General features: G+C 45.1%; 1 protein-coding gene across 2 annotated transcripts in view; it reads left to right on the top strand.

Moving 5' to 3' along the window:
- The first annotated feature begins 287 nt into the window (after window positions 1-287).
- NR4A3 (nuclear receptor subfamily 4 group A member 3) overlaps window positions 288-19523 on the top strand; it is a 30402-nt gene continuing 11166 nt past the window's right edge. Inside the window, exons 1-6 of one of the 2 annotated variants that reach the window (XM_080609807.1) lie at window positions 288-4015; window positions 6500-7386; window positions 9586-9715; window positions 10672-10844; window positions 16159-16358; window positions 17560-17738. In XM_080609807.1, coding sequence (XP_080465933.1) covers window positions 6502-7386; window positions 9586-9715; window positions 10672-10844; window positions 16159-16358; window positions 17560-17738 — 1567 coding nt within the window. In that variant the 5' untranslated portion in view covers window positions 288-4015; window positions 6500-6501. Of the gene's footprint in view, window positions 4259-6499; window positions 7387-9585; window positions 9716-10671; window positions 10845-16158; window positions 16359-17559; window positions 17739-19523 lie in introns of both variants that reach the window. The other variant, XM_080609806.1, reaches the window with a different exon arrangement.

Here is a 19523-nt window from a genome sequence, read left to right as displayed (position 1 = left end):
GTCGCCTAAGGGCGCACGGAGTGCGCAGCCCCGGCTGCAGCCCCGCAGGCTCCCGGCCCCCGCCGATAGACCTCTGTTGGCGGAGCCCTTCTGTAAGTAGCACAAGCACACAAATGTCAGTAACGGCCGCGGTGACAATCGCAAACTGCCCGGCTGTCGGCTGCAGAAGTAAACACGGCACCGGACACGGCGGCGGGCGCCTGCTGCCCGCGGAGGCGGCGGCGGCGAGAGGACCCAGCCGATACACGCAAACAGACACAGATACAGACACAGACGCGCGCAGGCGGGAGCCTAGGCTTTTTCAGGGCCTCTCGGAGCGACGCCGTCCCCAACCTGCTCTCTGCTCCTGCGCACTGGGGAGTTCCGAAAGGAAAGAAGGGAGTAAAAAGGAAAAAGGGGAAAAGAGGGGGAAAGAGAGTAGGAGGAGGAAAAAATGAAAAAAAAAAAAAAAAAAAAGAAAAAAATTACAAAAAATGAAAAAAAATAAAAATGGAAAAGAGAAAAAGAAAAATAAACCTTTAATAATTTATCCTGAAAGTGCCCCTAATTAAGCAAGCAAAGCTCTTTTTCCTTTGAACCACTCCAGTAAAGAGTTGCTGCGTTTGCAAAACAACACAACTCGATCTTTGTAATAATAATAATAATAATATAATAAATAATAATCTTATAATGTAAATCTGTCTTGTGCTGCCGCGGCCGGTCGGCCTCCCTGTCCCGCTGCCGGCGGAGCGGAGCGGAGCAGAGCGGAGCAGCCGCCTCACCCCGTGCACGGCTCGGTTCGGCTCTGCACGGCTCGGCTGTGCACGGCGCGGCGCGGTGCGGCGGGAGCGCGGCGCACACACTGGGGCGGGAAGGGGGGGGGTCAGTAGCGTCAGGCTCCCATGGCGTCACTATTGACGTTTCGCATTCCAGCCGCTCTATGGAGAGGCCGCTAGGGCTCCTCTCACATAAATGACGTTCAGAGAGAGGGAGCGGGAGAGCAGCGCAGAGAGGCGCCTCCGTCCCCTCTCTCCGCCAGGCACACGCGCACCCCGGGGCGCTCGCACCGGGGACGCGGGCGCAGGTCCCGGCCCGGCTCCCGCCGTGCACACACAAAGACACATCGCGGCGGCGGCGGCTCGGTATCCCTCGCCTGCCCGCCCGTTCCCTCCCTCACTCTGTCTGCCCGCGGACGGGCTCCTGGCTCCTCAGGCTTTTGCAATCCTTTTCCATGCCTCGGGATAACGCACCGTCCGGACCTGCAGCCACCGGGAGTCGCGGGGGTTTTGTGTCTCGGATCCTGCCGCTGGACAGTGCCTACATGCGCCTTTAAGGAAGAGGGCACTTACAAACTAGATGTAAAGACGGAACCTCCACAGCAACCGAGTACGTATACAAATGAGCGGGAGCGGCTGCGGGAGAGGGACAAAGTTGTGCCTTCGGGGGAGATGCTCGGGAGATGCCGGCGGCGAACGGTGCGGCTCCGCCGTGCCGGGCTCTGCCTGAAACTTTTCCCCTCTCCTCCTCCTCCTTCCCCCTCCCTTCCTCACTCCTTCCCCGTGGATGCTCGCTTTGCCGCCCGGCTTCCAAGCCTCCCCGCGGGCTCAGCAGCCCGCGCCGTGCCCGGGGCACTGCCGGTCCCGGCACACGGGGAGGACCGCTGCCGAGAGGCGCGGGAGCTGGAGCCGGTGGTACTGAGGTATTTCTGCTACTTGTTGTCATGGAAATGATGCTGCCGGCGGCGGCGGCGGCGGGGAGTTTATAGCGCCGGTGATGAATGGCAGTAATTTCTCTCCTTCCTTTAGCCGCGCTTGGGAGCTAGGTTGCTTTGTTTGCCCAAGTTCGAACTGTCTAATAGGGACTGTGGGGCAGGTTGGTCTGACCTCACTTCGGGAGACAGCAGCTCCCCTCGGCAGCCCGAAGGGGCTCGCCCGAGAGGTAATTGCTGGAATGTGACATATTGTATTGAAATGAGACAGGAGCTTTGCTCGACACGTCTGCTCGGCATCTGCTCCTCGGAAATGTGCACTTTTCCCTTCGGAGGTCACAAACGGTAACGAGGGGCTGCGGTACCCCGGCACGAGTGGTACAGGGCGGGGAGGCTGGGCTGACCTGCTCCCTTGTCCGCTCCTACCCCGCTCTCTGCCCCGCTCCTCGCTCGCTCCTACCCGGCTCCCTGCCCCCGCTGCGCCGCTCGTTTTTCCCTTCTCGCCTTAATAGCTGCGAAAGAAGTTTCAGTCTTGGAAAGAGGAGAGAAAGCGCGGCCGCTGCGTTGCGATATTATGTCGGGGGACGGTTGTCGGGACGGCATTATCGCGGTACTCTGTCCCAGGCTGGGATGCGGCTCACCTTTGCGGGGCTAGTTAATAACGCTGCTGTTTAACTCGCGATTTGGGGAGAGGATGGATTCCGTGCTAGGGTATTTGCCAGGGAAAGAATGGAAAACGCTGCTTTCTGTAGGGGGGGTTGGGGGGGTGGTGTGCCGGGATCGGATTTTTTTTCTCCAGGGAAAAAAAAGTTTGGGAATGAATCGCTAACTTTTATCCAAGCCGCTTCACTCGATTACTTTCTTCGCCCTATTTTTCTCTCCTCCGTGGAGATCGTTGTATGCTGGAGTCAAGCCCCGGTATAAAAACAATGGACTAAACCAGACCAGACGGTTTCTTCGGAGTTGAATCTCACGCGAGGTCGTGGATATTTGCTGGAGTGACCGTGCGGCTCGGGGCGATCCCCCCAGCCTCCTAAAATCATGAAAATCGCGAGCTAACCGGCGGTGGAAATGGAGCTCGAAACTTTTTAATTCAATGGAGCTTCCCCCTCCGCGGTCCCTGCCGGGTAAATGAAGGTTTCGAAACTCGCCTGAAGAAGTCACAGTCACAATGGAGTATTTCACGCTTTCCTCCTCGTATTACAGGGCGGGGAGGGGTGTCACTCGGGGCTGAATGTAAAGTGCACGGAGGAAGAAAAGAGCTTTGACAAGGGTAGTTATTTCCTCCTAATTTACAGCCCTTACGGCTCTGCGCTCCTGGCTCGAGCGGCCGCGGTCCGGGGGGGTGCTGCGTGGTTAAAAGCGCAGCGAGTGTCTCTAGGTAACCGGGGGGAGAGAAGCCTTAGGGCGCTCCGCGCAGAGCGGGAAGCCGCTTCGCAGGAGCTCGGGAGGGAGCAAAACCCTCGGAAGAGAAAAAGGGATGAGCTGATAGTCAATTAGCATCCCGGGAGCCGGAGGGGAATAAAGACGAAGGGCGCGGGAAAGGCAGGAAAGCCCCCCAAAAAAGGCAAGGAGCGGGAGAAGGAGCCGCCGGGAGCGGCTCCTTTGGGCAGGGACCGGTGCCGCAGCGCATCCCTTGCTCTCCCGCGGAGCTCCCGGCCGCGCTGGCAGCGCCGGGACAGACCCGCCTCTGCCAACAGCACAGCGGGGCACCCCGCTGGGCAGAGCGGGGCTCGGGGACTCCGCAGGCCGGCCGCGCTGGTGAGGTACCCCTCAGGTCCGGCCGCTACCTTGTGTAGAAACTTCCAGCCAGAAACAGATATAGAAATAGAAAGTTCTCGCGGGGAAGCGGACGCACGGGGATGCCGCCCCGCTTGCTGCGGTCAGCCCGCCTGTGCTCTCCTCTTTCCTTCCCCAAGCTCCTTGCCCGGTCAACAAACCGGCGGCTCCACTGTCCCATCCTCGTGCTTTTGTGTGATGAGGGCGCGGAAGCTCGTAGAAACCTGCTCCTTGTCTGGCACCCCCTTTCCCACCCGTGAAGGGGGAAGGCGAGGCGAGTGGTGTGTGTGTGTGTGTGTGTATGGGGTCCCCTCGATGCCCCCCGCGTCCCCCCTAAGCCCATCGGGCACGGCCGTCTCTGACTCTGCTTTCTGCTCCTCCCGCCGCGCACAGAGCCTGGGTCGGAAGAGCGCCCCCCGCCGAGGCCAGGCTCCGCACCCGCCACCGCAGAGAGGTCCCAGCCGGCGCCCACCCCACCGCCGCCGCCCGCCGCCGCCGCCTCCGTCCGCACGTCCAGCCCCACCATTCAGCGCGCAAGATACCCGCCAGGTAAGCTGCGCTCCGCGGACCAGCGCCTGCCGGGAGAGGAGGAGAAAGAGGAGGGGGGTGTGTGTGTGAACGAGAGCTCCTGCCGTCGCTCCTACTCTTCCCACATCCCTTTGGCATCATCAGTCCCGACGTCCCGTCCAGGGGCCGCGGGGTGTTTAAATCCCAAAAAGGATTTTGGGATTGCTTGGCCTTATATTGGGCATCCCTTACTTCAAGCTCTCGCAAAGACAGCAGAATAATAAGGTAAGGGCTGTGAATGTCCTTACCCTGAGTGTTTCTCTTTTTTTCTCTTTTACCCATTCATTTGGGCTTTGATGACAGGTTGCTCTGCGATGCGCCTCCTGCGGGGTGCTCTGTTTTTAATATTGTTGGATAAAGAAGAAAAAAAAATATCCCAGCTTATTTACTTTGCAGGGTAATTAATATCAGTGCCCCAAGTGGAAAAGTAGGGGTTAGAATCAGTACGCTGGCAAAAGGGCGAGGGAGGAGGAGTCCCGCAGAGCCAGGAGAGACCAGACCTTTAGGTTGGGGATATTTTTTCTGTCCTCAGGCCGGACTTATTTCAGACTTCTGTCTTCTTACTCCACTTTGCACAGGATTCAGTGACATAACCCTGTTATGCTCAGAAAAATAATGCCAAAAAAACCCATGATGGTCTGTTTGCCTGAACTCCTGCTCATTTTCTGAGCTAGCAAAAAAAGCCTTTATTTCCTTCACAGGGTTGTGCATCAACACGTCCGAGGGTGACATTATGTGTCAACTCATTCAGTTGTGGTCCTCAGTCAGTTTGCACTGGAGGTTTGTGGAAGGAATTTCTCCCCTTTTTCATTTGATCACTACATTTCAACAGATGGCCCTCAAATAACAAACAATAGTATTAGGACTTGCCATGAAATGTGTGTGTGTGGAATGGCATGGGCAGAAATTGACGGGAAAGAGCAGAAAGGTAGAGAAAAAACAGAAGTAACATTGGGAGGCAAGGCTTATGAAAGGGCTCTCCTGCTTTTTCCTTTAAGCATTTAGATTTACAAGCAGGAGGTTCTTAATTTCAGAAAACAGCCCTTTCTCCCCCCCCTCAGTTTTTAATGTTTTCTCAAGAAGAAGGAAGATCCAAATGGCTTTTGACAGTACGATAATTGAAATCTGGTGCTTAGTTTAAATATGTTTATCTGCAAAGGGGGCAGGAAATAATTAGCAGTTGCTTTAACACAAATTATTTGGATTCCTGCATGCCAGGCTCAACTGAATATTTTAAAATTATAAGTGAAGGGAGTTCTTAAAATACTGAGGAAAACCTCATTAAGCAGCTCAAGGCAGCTTTTTTTTTAGTATGAATTTTTTCTCAATTGCTTTTGGAATATGAATTACCATTAAGGAGAGATGAACTGCACTTAATTCTGATATATGTTCTCCCCATATTTACTTCCCCCCCCCCCCCCCTTTATAAGAAAGTATGTATAAATTGAAACATTTTATTCCTCTGCTGCAGAACCAAAATACACCGTGCACATTTAGTTTGAGTTGCAAATATTGGGCCAGAATCTCACGGTGTTTAGTTAGGCAAACCTCAAATGGATTGCAGAATTGGGTCCATTATTTCCTGATAGCAGCAAAGGAAATAGCAGACTAGTAGGAAATGAAAAAGAAAAGAATAGAAACCAAATCTTTATCACCAGGCAACGTGTTGCTTCAACCATCCCAGCTATCAGTGTGCCACATTAGCTTTTAAGACTAATGGATAAAACCATGTTAGCAGCCTCAACCTTGCTTTCCCATAAAAACAGAAATATCGCACACTACTTCTTTTGCATTTTTGCTAATTCAAGGGTATATTGTACCCCCCACTTTCTTTAGGAGAATGTTCCACCATAGATAAGCCTTAAAACTGCTGATCAGACAGCAGCCTTGAATTATTAGCTGACCAGAAATGTGCTTCAAAGGCCCAGATTTGAGTAAGAAAAATTGATGCTTGCAAGTCCTGAGTAGCAAACACTGTGATTCAAGCCATTCTCTGCCATGTACTGCAGATGCTGTTTCTTTTAAATAAAATGTAATTTTTAATATTATGCATTTGGTATTCTCGTTTACCCTTCATGAAAATTGTATGGCACGGTTGCATGCAGAGACAGGTTTAGAGCCGTAAACTGTTTTCATTCTGCTTGTCCAATTCTCATTGACACCTATGTATATTAAGTAGCAGATGTAGGGCAGCTTGAGATGGGTTCCTCTTTCCCTGACACTGGTATAAATTTGAATTGCTCCCATGACTAGACGAGAGCAGGCTCCATAATACCTAATGCTTAGTCGATCCCTGATGCATATTTCTTCCTGAAAGGCAAAGACACGAGGCTAACATATGTCCCATGTCCAAGAGAGGCTGGGAGTTGGATGTCTAACTGAGCTCTGTGAAATGTGGGAAAGCTTCTAGCAAAGAAGTTCCTGAGGGCCGGGGCTTGTTGCTAATGTCCCCCTTTGCCCTTGCAGATATGCCCTGTGTGCAAGCGCAGTATAGTCCTTCACCGCCCGGTTCAAATTATGCAGCTCAGACCTACGCGTATGGCTCGGAGTACAGCTCAGAGATCATGAACCCTGACTATGCCAAGCTGACCATGGACCTGAGCAGTACTGAAATCACTGCCACTGCCACCACCTCCTTGCCCAGCTTCAGCACCTTTATGGAGGGTTACTCTGGCAGCTACGAGCTCAAGCCTTCCTGCCTCTACCAAATGCAATCTGCCTCCTCTGGCCAGAGGCCCCTCATAAAGATGGAAGACACCCGTCTCTCCCCCTATCAGCCCTCACTGCCACCCTCCACGGATGAGGGGATGCCCAGCACTTCCATGTACTTCAAGCAATCTCCGCCCTCCACTCCCACCACGCCTGGCTTCCCCTCTCACCAGAGCCTGTGGGATGAGCCGCCGCTGCAGCCCACACAGACCTGCCTGCCACCCGGCCACCTGATGGACACTGCTCCCATGAAGACCGTGCCTCCGCGCTTCCCGCTCTTCCACTTCAAGCACTCCCCTCCGCACACGCCAGCTGCGGCTGCCCACATGTGCTATGATCCTGCCTCCCTGAGCCTGCCCCTGGGCTCTGACAGACCTGCCGCCAGCCAGGCACCCATGGAGGGCCATTCCTACGGGCTTCACCTGGCCAAAAGACCAGCCACCTTAGCCTTCTCACCGCTCGGCCTCAACGCAGCCACCTCCAGCCTGATGGGTGAGAGCAGTGGCAGCGGCAGCAGCGGCCTCCCATCTCCACCCAGCAGGAGCTCCTCGTCCGGGGAAGGCACCTGCGCGGTCTGTGGGGATAACGCCGCCTGCCAGCACTACGGTGTACGGACGTGCGAGGGCTGCAAGGGCTTCTTCAAGGTGAGAGCTCTGCGGTTTGCTCCCTACCCCACTTTTCCCAGCCTCTCCTCCCTCCCCACGTGCATGCTTCCGGTCCTCACCCCAGGGCTCAGGAGCATCCTGTGTTAGAGCTCAGGGCCCCCCCGGGCAGGATGTACACCCATTCAGCTATTGAGGAAGGCCAAGGCAAGCTCTCTGTAGGGGCTTTCTCAGTCTTGGCTGAGAAAGGGCTAGGGCAGTGAGCTGGGCAAACCACATCTCTGGTCTGCCAGCATCCCTCAGCGGAGCACGGGTCAGCCCTGTCTGAGCTACAAACTGCATTTACTCCATAGCGAAACTCACATGGAATACATCCAACCCGAGTTTTGCTTATCAGTCATTCCAACTAAACCTCGTTTTTAAGCAAAAAAAGACACCCTGAAATCGTAAAGTCCACTTGATATTTTAGTTGATGGCACTGGTGCCATTTGTTGGCCTGGGGCAGCTGGGGTGAGGAAGGCTGTGGGGATGGCCTCAGGAGGAAACCAGTTTCACATGAGCACTTCTATTTTTATTTGGTTGCTGCCTTGTCGTTACTTTTCAGCTTAGGAGCCCAGTGAGTCCTCACTAGTGGAAAGCTGCTTGCAGAGCAGTGACTAAGCACTGCACAGGGTCCCGGTGCCTGTTCGGTGTCCAAGAAAGCTTTGCAGCTGAATAGCAACAAAAATAACTTACACACGGCAGTTTCCCAGTGGAAACTTCGTGTTTGTATTTTTAAGAATTGGATACTCTCTTTTCGCTCGTAGATTCGGGTGCCTCGTAATTTCTTTTCAACAGGCTGAGTTCAGATTCCAGCATTATTTTCAGAAATAGCTTGTTTAAGTGAGGAACTTGGCACAGACTTTTGTTAAGGATGGTTCTGGGCAACAGGCTTAAGATCTGATACATTTGGGGTTGATTTGGTATATTCCTTCCTACAAAGACAGCAGTCATGCCCCTGTTCTGGTAAAAGCTACGATGGGAACAAAACCAATCCAAAAATAGTTGTGGGGAGGGCTTATAGCATTTTTCTTTAATTGTAGATGGAGCTGCCAATCTTACTTAATAATAATCCCTTCACAACATGGTAAAATACACATCTCCCATGAAACTCATTTGTATTTAAATGTAACTGGAAAAGAGGACACAAATAACCTGGAAATAGCAGCTCCTATGGGCCCGATCCTGACCCTGTGGCAATCAATAGTATGTCCTTGATTGGGAGCAGTATCTCCAGCTTATTCTGCAAAATTAATCAGTTTTCAGCTCCAAAACGCAATGATAAGTATTTGCTGTGGCTCTTACATTTAGTACATTGAGGCTGTTAGTTGAAAAGAAACACAAATTATGAAATAACATTTGTCCATTAATTTAATTGCTGTGAAAAAATTAATACTGAATGCTGAGTTGATAAATCTATTCCTGTTCTGATGCCTGCCCTCTTAAAGTCTTTTTTCTTGGTACCACGTTATTTATCGATGTATCTTTGATTTTAAGGGTGGGAAAACATACTACATTTTTGCGTCAATATTTGTTACGTTCTCTCAAAGCTTACCAGGTTTTTACAAATTTTAGATTTATTGTATAGTCTTAAGATCATTTCAGAGTCAATTAAATGTATATAACTACAGAATAATTCTGCCTGGTTTGGTTTTTTTTTCCCCAGGTCAGGTTAGCTTTCCCAGAATATTGAACTAACAATATTTTGCAGGGGTTTCTGCTATTTGTGTTTTCTCCCCAATCATTTTAATGGCTAACCAAACCAGTTATTGTGGTATTTGACTAACAATAGCGATACCAAAAGAAATACATTGCAGATCATTTGGATTTTATTTTAATAAGGTCAGCAATAATCAAGGGAATGAACCAAGTAGAAAATTGTTCCCAAAGGGATATTAAAAGCGGAGATAATCTAATCCCCAAAGGTAGATGTGATGACCTGGTAATTTCAGATATGATTTTATCATTCAAAGTTGCCTGTCTCCAGAGACTTCCTTCAGAACAATCCTAGATGATTTTCATTGTCAGCAGCTAACACTAATAAAATTGTTTTTCCTGCAGGCTAGTGTGTTAGGAAATTAATTTTATCTAATTATATGAATTGCACTGTCGCTTTTCATGTTGTAATTAAAACACATTTTGTCAGGTTCTAAGTTGCTCAAGAAATGATCGGTTTGCTGGTTTTGTGTTGCATTTCTGCAGAGAACAGTTCAGAAAAATGCAAAATATGTTTGTCTGGCAAACAAAAACTGTCCAGTGGACAAGAGACGTCGGAACAGATGCCAATACTGCCGGTTTCAGAAGTGTCTCAGCGTCGGCATGGTTAAAGAAGGTAAGGACTATTGCTATTATCATCCCAGACACTGAAATATTAAGTTTAATGAACCTGTGTTTGTGTCTGTGTGGATATAGGTGTGTTTACAGGGAATTTTTTAGTGATGGGATTCATAGCTTACCCCCAAATGTGTATATTTGTGTAATAATGTATTGATTGTCTTCTTTTCACTCATATTATCATATTTAGACTTTAGACCCCAGAGTTCAAGAACAGCAAGGTCACAAGAGGATAATTTGACACTGGCCAAAATGTCTCCTTCATTAACTTCGAGCATTGCTCAATAATGCTGTTGGCTTCCCCCTGTTACCTTACCAGGGGCTGCACTGGCTTGTGTGCATTTTAACATAGGATTTTGTCTCATTCCCATAAGCTGATGGTAAATTTGCAATTAATTTAAATGGAAACAGGATCAACTCATTAGTCCCAATTCTGCAAATATTTAAGTATGTGAGTAATACTGTATAAGCAGTCCCAATGCAAATACTAACATGGATAATATAACCTATATAGCGTGGCCATATTTCTTCAAATGCTTTAAGAAAGCTAAAATGATTTTGGATGAACAAGCGTGCCTTTTAAAAGGTGCACCAGTAGTAAGAACAATAGAATTTGTGTTTCACATTCAGTTTTCTTTCAGCAGCAGAGTGTCTGCGTGTGTGCATGGGCACACATACACGGGCACACAGACGTGTTGCAAACAAAGCATGAACAGTAGGAACACAGCTGGGCTTTAAGTAAGCAGCTACATTACTGCTTACGATCATAGGTCTGACGCAATTTTGTTATCGTTTGTGTTCTTTTGCAATCAAAGGCATCAAGAGCATGCGGTGAAACTGGAGAATGCTCTTACTTTTGCTGGGCTGATGACCATAAGAAAAGCAGGTGTTCATTCTGATCCAGCATTACTGGCATCTTCACAACTGATTCCTGCTTTTTATGTTGTTACGTAGTTGTCCGTACCGACAGCCTGAAAGGGAGAAGAGGTCGGCTGCCTTCCAAACCAAAGAGCCCCTTACAGCAAGAACCCTCTCAGCCCTCCCCGCCTTCTCCTCCCATCAGCATGATGAACGCCCTTGTACGAGCTTTAACCGACTCCACGCCCAGGGAGCTTGACTATTCAAGAGTATGTTTCGCTTTTCTTTGCTCCTTTGTTTTCCACATAGAAATGATTCACAGGCTGCATTTCTACCTACCAGCTGGTTTGCTAAAATGAAACTAAATGTGAAATCTAATTTGGATTAGGGTAGAAATTTGTCCAGCCAGCCATGTCTTTTCATGGTAGGTGGGTGATGAGGGGAAAGGAGGTACAGTAGAAATTCCTGTTAAGAACTATCCATCATGAGGATCTTAGACACAAAATTACCTGCAGTATATTCGATGGGTGACTGAAAGCAAAAATGCATGGATAAACAGAGCGTTCTTCTTGCAAAAGGCTGTGCCAAAACACTAGCAACGACAATACAATCGACAAATTTACCAAACTAGGAGCAGTGCTCACATGTCCAATATCTTAATTTCCAGGTTCTGAAGGCTAAAATCTAACAGCACTTCCCTAATATTCAGATATGAGGATTGTGCAAAGTAGCACTGGATGGATAGGGCCATTTCTATTGAAATCAATAAAATTTTGCCATTGTTCAAATGGGGCCAGGATCGGGCCTTGAATAGCCCAGCATGAGTATTTCTTCAGTAAAATTCATTTGTAAAACAAGCTTTTAAGAGAAAAATTCTAAAAAACTGTCTCAGCAAAGCTTTACCAGAGATTATACATTTTTGTAACCTTGTTCTTTTATGTGTCATATTCACCATTTAAATATTCATGGAATATCTTGAAAGCTTAAAAAACCTGTTCTATAGTTATTAAAATACAGCATTGAAATGGCTTGTTAAATACATTTTTAGGCAGGTTTATATAGGAAAAGACAGAAAATCCAGCTAAGGAAAACCAGGATAAAATTCCTTCCCCTTAATGAAAAATTACTAGATCTAAGACTTTAAAAAATACAGCTGTATTCAGGCAACATCTGCATTGGCTGTTTATCACTTGTTGCTAAGTCATATTCAATACTAAAATGTATTTGGTTATAATTATATAAAAACTACATTATTCTCTTTTAGACTGTACTTACATATATAATTTAGCAATTTTAAGCATGCTGTAACATCTTTTCTTCTTGCTAATCTGTAAATACACAATCACATAATTTCCCTAATTATTGTTAAGAATATAGATATTCAGTTTCTGACAACCTTTTAGGGGGAGAATGCATTAGCCATATTTAGACATGTTTTAACTTAACCAGGATGTCTCAGGGGGTCATTCTGTAAATACCGAGGTATGTGATGAGCTGTGCTCTTTGACAGAAATCTGCTGAGTTCCACAGAATTACAAGCATATAATAGCCCAGGCCATGAAAGCAGTATCTGACCTTATGCATTTATTTATTTGTAGGCATAAAGATCTTTTGCATTTACAAAGAACTGAATGAAACCTGTGTGGTTTTATGTGACTTTTTTTCTTTGTCCTTCAGTAACTATTTCTCTTTTAAGGAAAACAGACCTGATTGTTGAACAATTGTGTTGGACATTACAGGAAGCATACGATTGACAGTAAATTAATTTAGTCTTGGTAGCTAAAAGGTTAAGCACGATTGTTTGTAATATCTAGGTTTTTCTTTACAATAAAACATATAATTGTTGTGCTCAGCAGTACTGGAAAGACAAAAATGTGCTTAAAGAAATTAATAGGTTCTTATGGCTTTTATAAACTTTATACTTACAGAGGAAAGTTAAGGGAGATCAGAAACAAGTGCTGCTTAAAAACTGAAATTAACTGAATGAAACATGCTGTAAGCACACTGCAATGATAAAAAAACCCCTTTGAAGCATAATCCTGTACCCGTAAAGTCAAACTTCTGGCATGTCCAGCTACGCCGTACCCCTGCTGAGCAACACAAATGGGTAGATCTGGAAATCTGGCTTTGGAGTCAGTCCTAACACTTCTCCAGACGTGACCTTAATGTTTAGCATGGTCTTCATGTTTACAAGCCGTAAAGTCTTTACCGTCTTAAAAACACTGATAAGAGCTTTGGAGAGGAACTCCTTCCCTCCAAAAAACCCTACACACTCAAAAAGAAAAACCCTAAGAACCAAACCCCAAAATAAATTTACATAAGCCATGAATTTTAAACCAAGACCGATTGGAACCGGCTCTGTTCAGAACATGGCTGCTTTTTTTTCAGCACTGGTTTTAACTTACCAATCCACAGCAAAGGTATATTTAGGTCCTTGGTTTCAAAAAAGCAATTGCCAGGAAGAGAATTTGGTTTATGAACTCCTTAAAGGCCAAGGGCCGCAGTCCGGCCTCACACCTGTTTTACTGGGGCAATTCCCCAAATTTACACTTCTGAGTAAGTGAGATGAGAGACAGACCCTCTATCTTCTTGTCCTTATTCTTGCAGATTAGCCACTGACTTAAATAGAAGTGTTGCCTTTTTGGAGGGGGAGTGCAACATTTAGGTAATAATCCCCCCTCCTTCCCCAGCCACAAAATTAAGAAAAGAGTGGGGCTTTCATACAAACAAGCATAGCTTCTCCTCTGTTATTGTTGGGGTTTTGCAGCTGTAGCAGTTGGTGAAGGTCAGATGAAAGCCGGCAAAGGGTAGAGCTAAGTTGTGCTATAAGGCTCTCCAACATCAGGCTTTCTGTTTTTTCTGCTTTTCTTTTTTTTTTTTTTTCAGATATACCATACAATTTAATGCTGCTTGCTACACATGCAACCCTTTCCTTGAGCAACAGTCAGGTTTTGTTTAATTCCCAAAGGAGCTCTAAGCAAGGGAGTAAGGCAGAGCTTTGTCTTCTGGCTTTCTCACAGCGTGCCTCCAGTTTGCATAGGGCAGGTTAAGAAATGCAGATTTGATCCCTTCCCTACCGTGGCCTCCTGACCAAGGGCAGGCTTACCATCTGTCTTGGTCAAAAGTTAGGTCAAATTTCACCTCTTCTCAATGAAATAATCATGGAAACCCCCACAGGTTTTGGTGCATAAACCAGAACCACACATATTGTTTATGGTTACTTTTATACTGCTAAGTCTGTAACAAGTAAATAATATTTCATTTTAGCTGTTCTTTGTAAGTGCAAACTCTTTGTAGTGAGCAGTGATGTATTAAAGCAGCTAAAAATTATACAGTTCCATATAACTTTTTACCTTTCTTCTAAAATTGTTCTCATGGGATAAACTGTAACAACAAACACAGGTTATAATTCTTTTAGATGTATTCAATTTAATTAAGTGCCCCATGTGGAATATACCATACTGTGGCGTTCACAGTTATGTGACATAATGCTGCATCCAGTTTCATTAGAAAACATGAAAACTTTGCCTTACTTTTGCCAAAGGTGTGTTTTATAAATATTTGGGACAAACTAATAACTGGCATAATTACACTGACTTGTGATAAGTTATATTTAGAATGAACTTAGGTTAGTATTTGTTTTCCTTTGCTTTTCCTTCCTTTTCACTGCTCAAAGGATCAAGCATGTTTCTTGCCTTAACAACACCTATGGCAAAGCAGGAGTTTCCATCAGCCTGTTTGGTTTCCCTGTGCTGAAAGGACATTATTCAGCTCCTGCATAGCAAAGCACATCTCCCAGAGCCAGGATGCACACTGGCTTGGCTTGCTCCACAGCTTCATTTTAAGAAGGTCCAGAACATGCAAGGTGTCTGAAAAAACATATATTCTTTTTCTACCCCCTAATCACCCCAGCACATGTTGCTGAGGTCCAGTGTCAGCAGTAGTTAGTTCATGCTGCTCAACTGCTCCATTCAGATGGGGCAGTGAAAATGTGAATGATGCAGCATAAAGATTATTCTGCCATTGCTCCACTCTGTATTTTGGGCTCTGCCTGCTTCATTGTGACATGATTCTTCAGAGTAGCTGGGGAAGAGTTTGTAACTGTGTGAACTTTGTAAGAGGGATTACACGTTTCACTAGCAGACTAGAGACGTGAGCTGGAACTTACCATGAGAAACTCATGCAGTTAGCGTTGGGCAAGCAGAGCAGAGTCATTCAGGGCTAGCACCAGTACTCCAGATACAGCCAGAGGTCTCTAGGATTGCTCTGGTTCTCCAATCAATCAGCAACTCTGACGCTGTGTATTTCATCACTTATCTACCAATAGCAACCAGCTCCAAATAGGATGGGCAGAAAGCAGGAAGTTCTGCTTGCTGTACCCCTCTCTTTTTCCTGCACAGAGGTGACTTTTGGGTTGCAGATAGCAATTTGGGTGATATCTTCAGCTCCAGTGGCATGCCTGTAATAAGGTCCCACCCAGGCTGCCAGCCCACTGACAGTGATGGGAAAGAGAGCTGTGTCTTCCTGCTTCCACTCTGGCTTGGGGAATTGCTAGGGAAACCTTTAGGCTGATGGACTCAAGCCCTAGCTGCATGTGGCAAGTTGTTGCCAGAGGGTGTGCACAGTTCTTTCAGCCATAGAGACCACTCAGCCTTTCCTTGACTGAATCCCAGCGAGAGAGTGGGTATGAAATCTCTTCCAGAAATAACCCACCAGATGTATGATGGCGAGGAAGCTGTTACAATAAACACCAGATTACCCAGTTCCTGTTCAGAAAACCAGCAGCACAGAGTTGGAGTAAGCCATGAAAGCTCATGTGCTATTTTCTGCCAAGAGAGAGAGCAGCAGCAGGGGAGTGACAGGGATCCACTGGTGGGGAAGTAGGAGATAGCAGGGAGGGAGTTGTCAGGGGGTCACAGGGAAGCTGAGCAAACTGGGTCTGTCAAATGGTTGTCTAGAAGAGTTATGGCCACATAAGCAGGATAATAGGTTCTCCTGAACCTTAAATGCTTCTATTTGAAGGATAGGAGGTGATATGGGGCAGCTTTTTTACTTTGAACCGATTCTGTATTCAAATGAAGCAATGCTGCATGTGTCAGATAAAACATGATTTATCTTACGTGTCTCTATCGCTGTCAGATAAAATGCAATTGCAGAGGTTTTGGAAGAAATCTGTGTTTCGGACATGCTGAGAGAAATTCATCAATGGGAAAAGTGTTTAATTGTAGCCAGTTAAATAATATTCCTCTTCTAGTGTGATGGAAATTATCCTACCCACCAGGTTTCTGTTTCTGTTTACTAATAGCATACAGGTACTTGTGAAATGTGACGATAATTATTATATTTTATTTATAAATGTTAAACATTTTCTGTACATGTGGAAATGTTTTTGCAATGTACATCTGAATAGCAAAATGCCTGTAGGTAGCCAAATAGGTAGATAGATACAGACCTACTTATTATGCCTTTGATAATAATACCAGCTTTGCCACAGAAGAAGATGTTGTTGGGCAAGTAATGAAGTATGTTTCACAGAATGCCCTTAAATGCACATAACGTTGCTTTCTGTGGCTTTCATTTTAGTACTGTTCCACTGATCAGGCTGCTGCAGGCACAGATGCAGAACATGTACAACAGTTCTATAACCTTCTGACTGCCTCCATTGACATAACTAGAGGCTGGGCAGAAAAAATCCCAGGATTTACTGACCTCCCAAAAGAAGATCAGACATTACTCATAGAATCAGCTTTTTTGGAGCTGTTTGTACTAAGACTCTCCATCAGGTAACTATTTATTTCATTTCCTTTTAAGATGATGTGAAAAATCATCCATCCAAATATTTTTAAGGAATAAATATGGTGCTATCTTTGAACATTGTCAGTGGTACTGAAAAAAACCCCCACAGAACATCAGCAATGTCTGCATCCAAAGGATATGGTGTTTAATTTGGTTTACATTGCAGGAAAAAACCCAAAAAAGGTGATTTAAAAAGAGAACATAGGTCTTGCTAATGTGCTTCTTTTTGTTTGATATACCCCATCCTCTACTTCCATAGTAATCAGAATTGATCCTCAGGTACTACTTGCTTCATACTCATCAGCATAAACTACAGAAAAGCACCTTCAGTATGAAAGCTTTTTCTTTTTCCCCTTCTTCTGTGCATGCACATCTTTGTCATCCGTTTTTGAAAGGGATAAAGAAGATTTAAAATCTTGTTCAGATTGCTTTTCTACTTAATACCAAGTCATTTAATACAGTGAGATGCTATTTGTCAGTGTAGCACTAGTTAAGACACTTTACCTAAAACACTTTCAGGGACTGAGAAAATTCCAGGCTGGTGATTTGAATTATGCCCTGTTTCCTTAGGTTGAAAATGACCTTTGCATGCATTTTTTAACAGGGGTATTGGGAATGGGGAGGGGAAGGAGAGGAGAGCTTGGCTGTAATATCTATCTTGCACACACGTTTTCATATAAAAGAGTTCATGATGTGATGTGTATTGTGGTCCATTATTTCATGTATTTTCCATTGTTTTTTTCCTTATCAATTTTGCCGTCTGAAAAATGCAGATGAGACAAAGTAAATGCTGAGAGGTGCAGAATCTCTTCTTTCTCTATTTTTTATTAGTTTTACATTTCAAAATGCACTTGCTTAGTATTCCTTTGGTTCAAACCTACAGTATTTAATGTAAAATGTCTTCTCTGTTTATGCCTTTGGGCAGGACCAAAATCTTAACTAATTAGACAGTCTATACCACATGCTACAGCTAACCTCAGGCTTATAACCCTACCAAGTAAGCAATCACAGAAGCTTGTTTGTTGTACTTTGGCCCCAAGGGAGAAGCATATTGTAAATGTGAATGCCCACATATGTCTCAGGATAATATGCCTTGGATTTTAAATGACAGACACTTCAATACTGGTTATGCATTTTGCTGTAAAGTAGAAGGTGCATTTATAATTTTTTCAATTATTTTTATTTGAGGTCTGATACTGCTGAGGATAAGTTTGTATTCTGCAATGGACTCGTGCTTCATAGACTTCAGTGCCTTCGTGGATTTGGGGAGTGGCTCGACTCTATTAAAGACTTTTCCTTAAACTTAAAGAGCCTTAACCTTGATATCCCAGCCTTAGCAAGTTTATCAGCTCTAACTATGATTACAGGTAAGTGCTCCTTTGTCAACAGAAAGCTTCAGACTGTAGTACTATGCTTTAATGTAGATTCAAGCAATTTCGGTTAATTTAGCTGTATTCAGGGTAAAGTGAGCATGATTTTTTAAGCATTGGAATATCCGTATTGAAATTGTAGACTAACATTAGGCTATCAGATGCCTGTATTAAAATGTAATCTAACTCTATTTACTCATGGTTTTGTTGTTTTCTTAGAATAGCTTCTAGAAAGTAAAGTGCTTCCGAGAAAATTGTGTGTAGCTCCTATAAAAATGCTCAAAATACATGCTGAGCACCAAGAAAAGCCTAATAAAATGACCAGAGCTAGGTCTTCCGTGTAGGAATACTAATATTAAGGTAGCTTGAGAGATAGTATAGTTCATGTCTCAGCAAGATAGCCAGACCAGAAAGTTGGCAGCTTCACAAGGGCAGACAGGCTGCTTTCATTAGCCCAGCTACTGTAGGCAGTCCATGTACTGCTTTCTTAAGAGAGAAAATTGGAGACTAGTAAGGAAAAAAAATCCTCTTTCACAGTTATACAAAAGCTTTTGGGTGTGCATGTGATCGCATCACCCCTTCCGCCTGCTGGGATGAACAGCAGCAAGAAACTAATGACAAAATCTGCCAGATCTGTCCAGAAAGTACAAAAAAGGGGGAGCATAACCTTACAAAGTCTAATTTTCTCATTCCTGAAACAACAAACCCCCTTGAAGTGCACACTGCATACCTTGGGCTTCTTGCAATTGAAGAAGCGTGGATGATGGAAACAGGGGAGGTCAGGAGTAGGGGTGTCTGACAACCATACAGTAGAAGTCAGAGAAGCTGTCATCTCTGCAGAGCCTCACACTCATTTCAGAAGAGCTGGTAGTATAAAGGTGCAACTGTGTCATCAGTGTGAGACAGGGCTCCAGTGTACCTCAGATGCTATAGCTCCACTGGGGTGGATATTGATTTCCTTTTGCAGTTCAGGCATCCACCAGTTTACAGGCATTGGCCTCAACAGTATCAGCTGCAGCCTTCATTTTACCTAGGATGATGTGATGGGATAAAATGCTTAATGGCAAATATAAAAACTAAAATTGGCCAATTCCTGCTGATATCTGGTGGGGCCAAGGTTTTGGGTTCAGAGTTTGGTGATACGCTTCATTTCTACATTTTGGTGAAGGGTTAGGGTAAACGTGTAACGTGGTTTTTAAGAAAAGTATTTTCTTCAGTAATTTCTGTTAATTTCTTCTGCAGTTGAAAATGGTACCTTAAGGTCCAGATTCTTGTTTCTTTGATAAAATGCTTAAGTCTAGAATAACTCCTTGCAGTTGCTTTGTTGGGCATGAATAATTTTCAAAATGAGTGATACGTTAAAGTGAGAAAGAGCATTGCCAACTTAGTTTTTACTCCTGTATAGAAACATCCACTGACATGTGTTCATGAATACTTACATATATGTATTATAAATGCAGTTATATATGTGTATGTCTATACGAACCTATATACATATATAATAGGTATGTGTATGCACTTAGATATCTACAAATCAAGAACAGGTGCTGTGTCTCTCCATATATATTTATAAACTGGCATATATACTCACATATATGTAGCACATATCATTGAGCTAGATTATTTATTATATTGTAGATATGCCTTTTTTAGGTAGACACAGATAGCTTATTCTTGATTATATTCCTGGAGACTGAGAGGATGCGGGTCAATGAACAGAATCCACAGCAAGCTGTCTAAGTGAATGTAGAACAAGCTATTGTACAGGAAGAAAAGTTATTC

Source organism: Psittacula echo (assembly GCF_963264785.1).
Source record: "Psittacula echo genome assembly, chromosome: 2".
NCBI lineage: Eukaryota > Metazoa > Chordata > Aves > Psittaciformes > Psittacidae > Psittacula > Psittacula echo.
The sequence above is the reverse complement of the archived record's forward strand: the minus strand, read 5'-3'. Positions and strand labels throughout refer to the sequence as shown.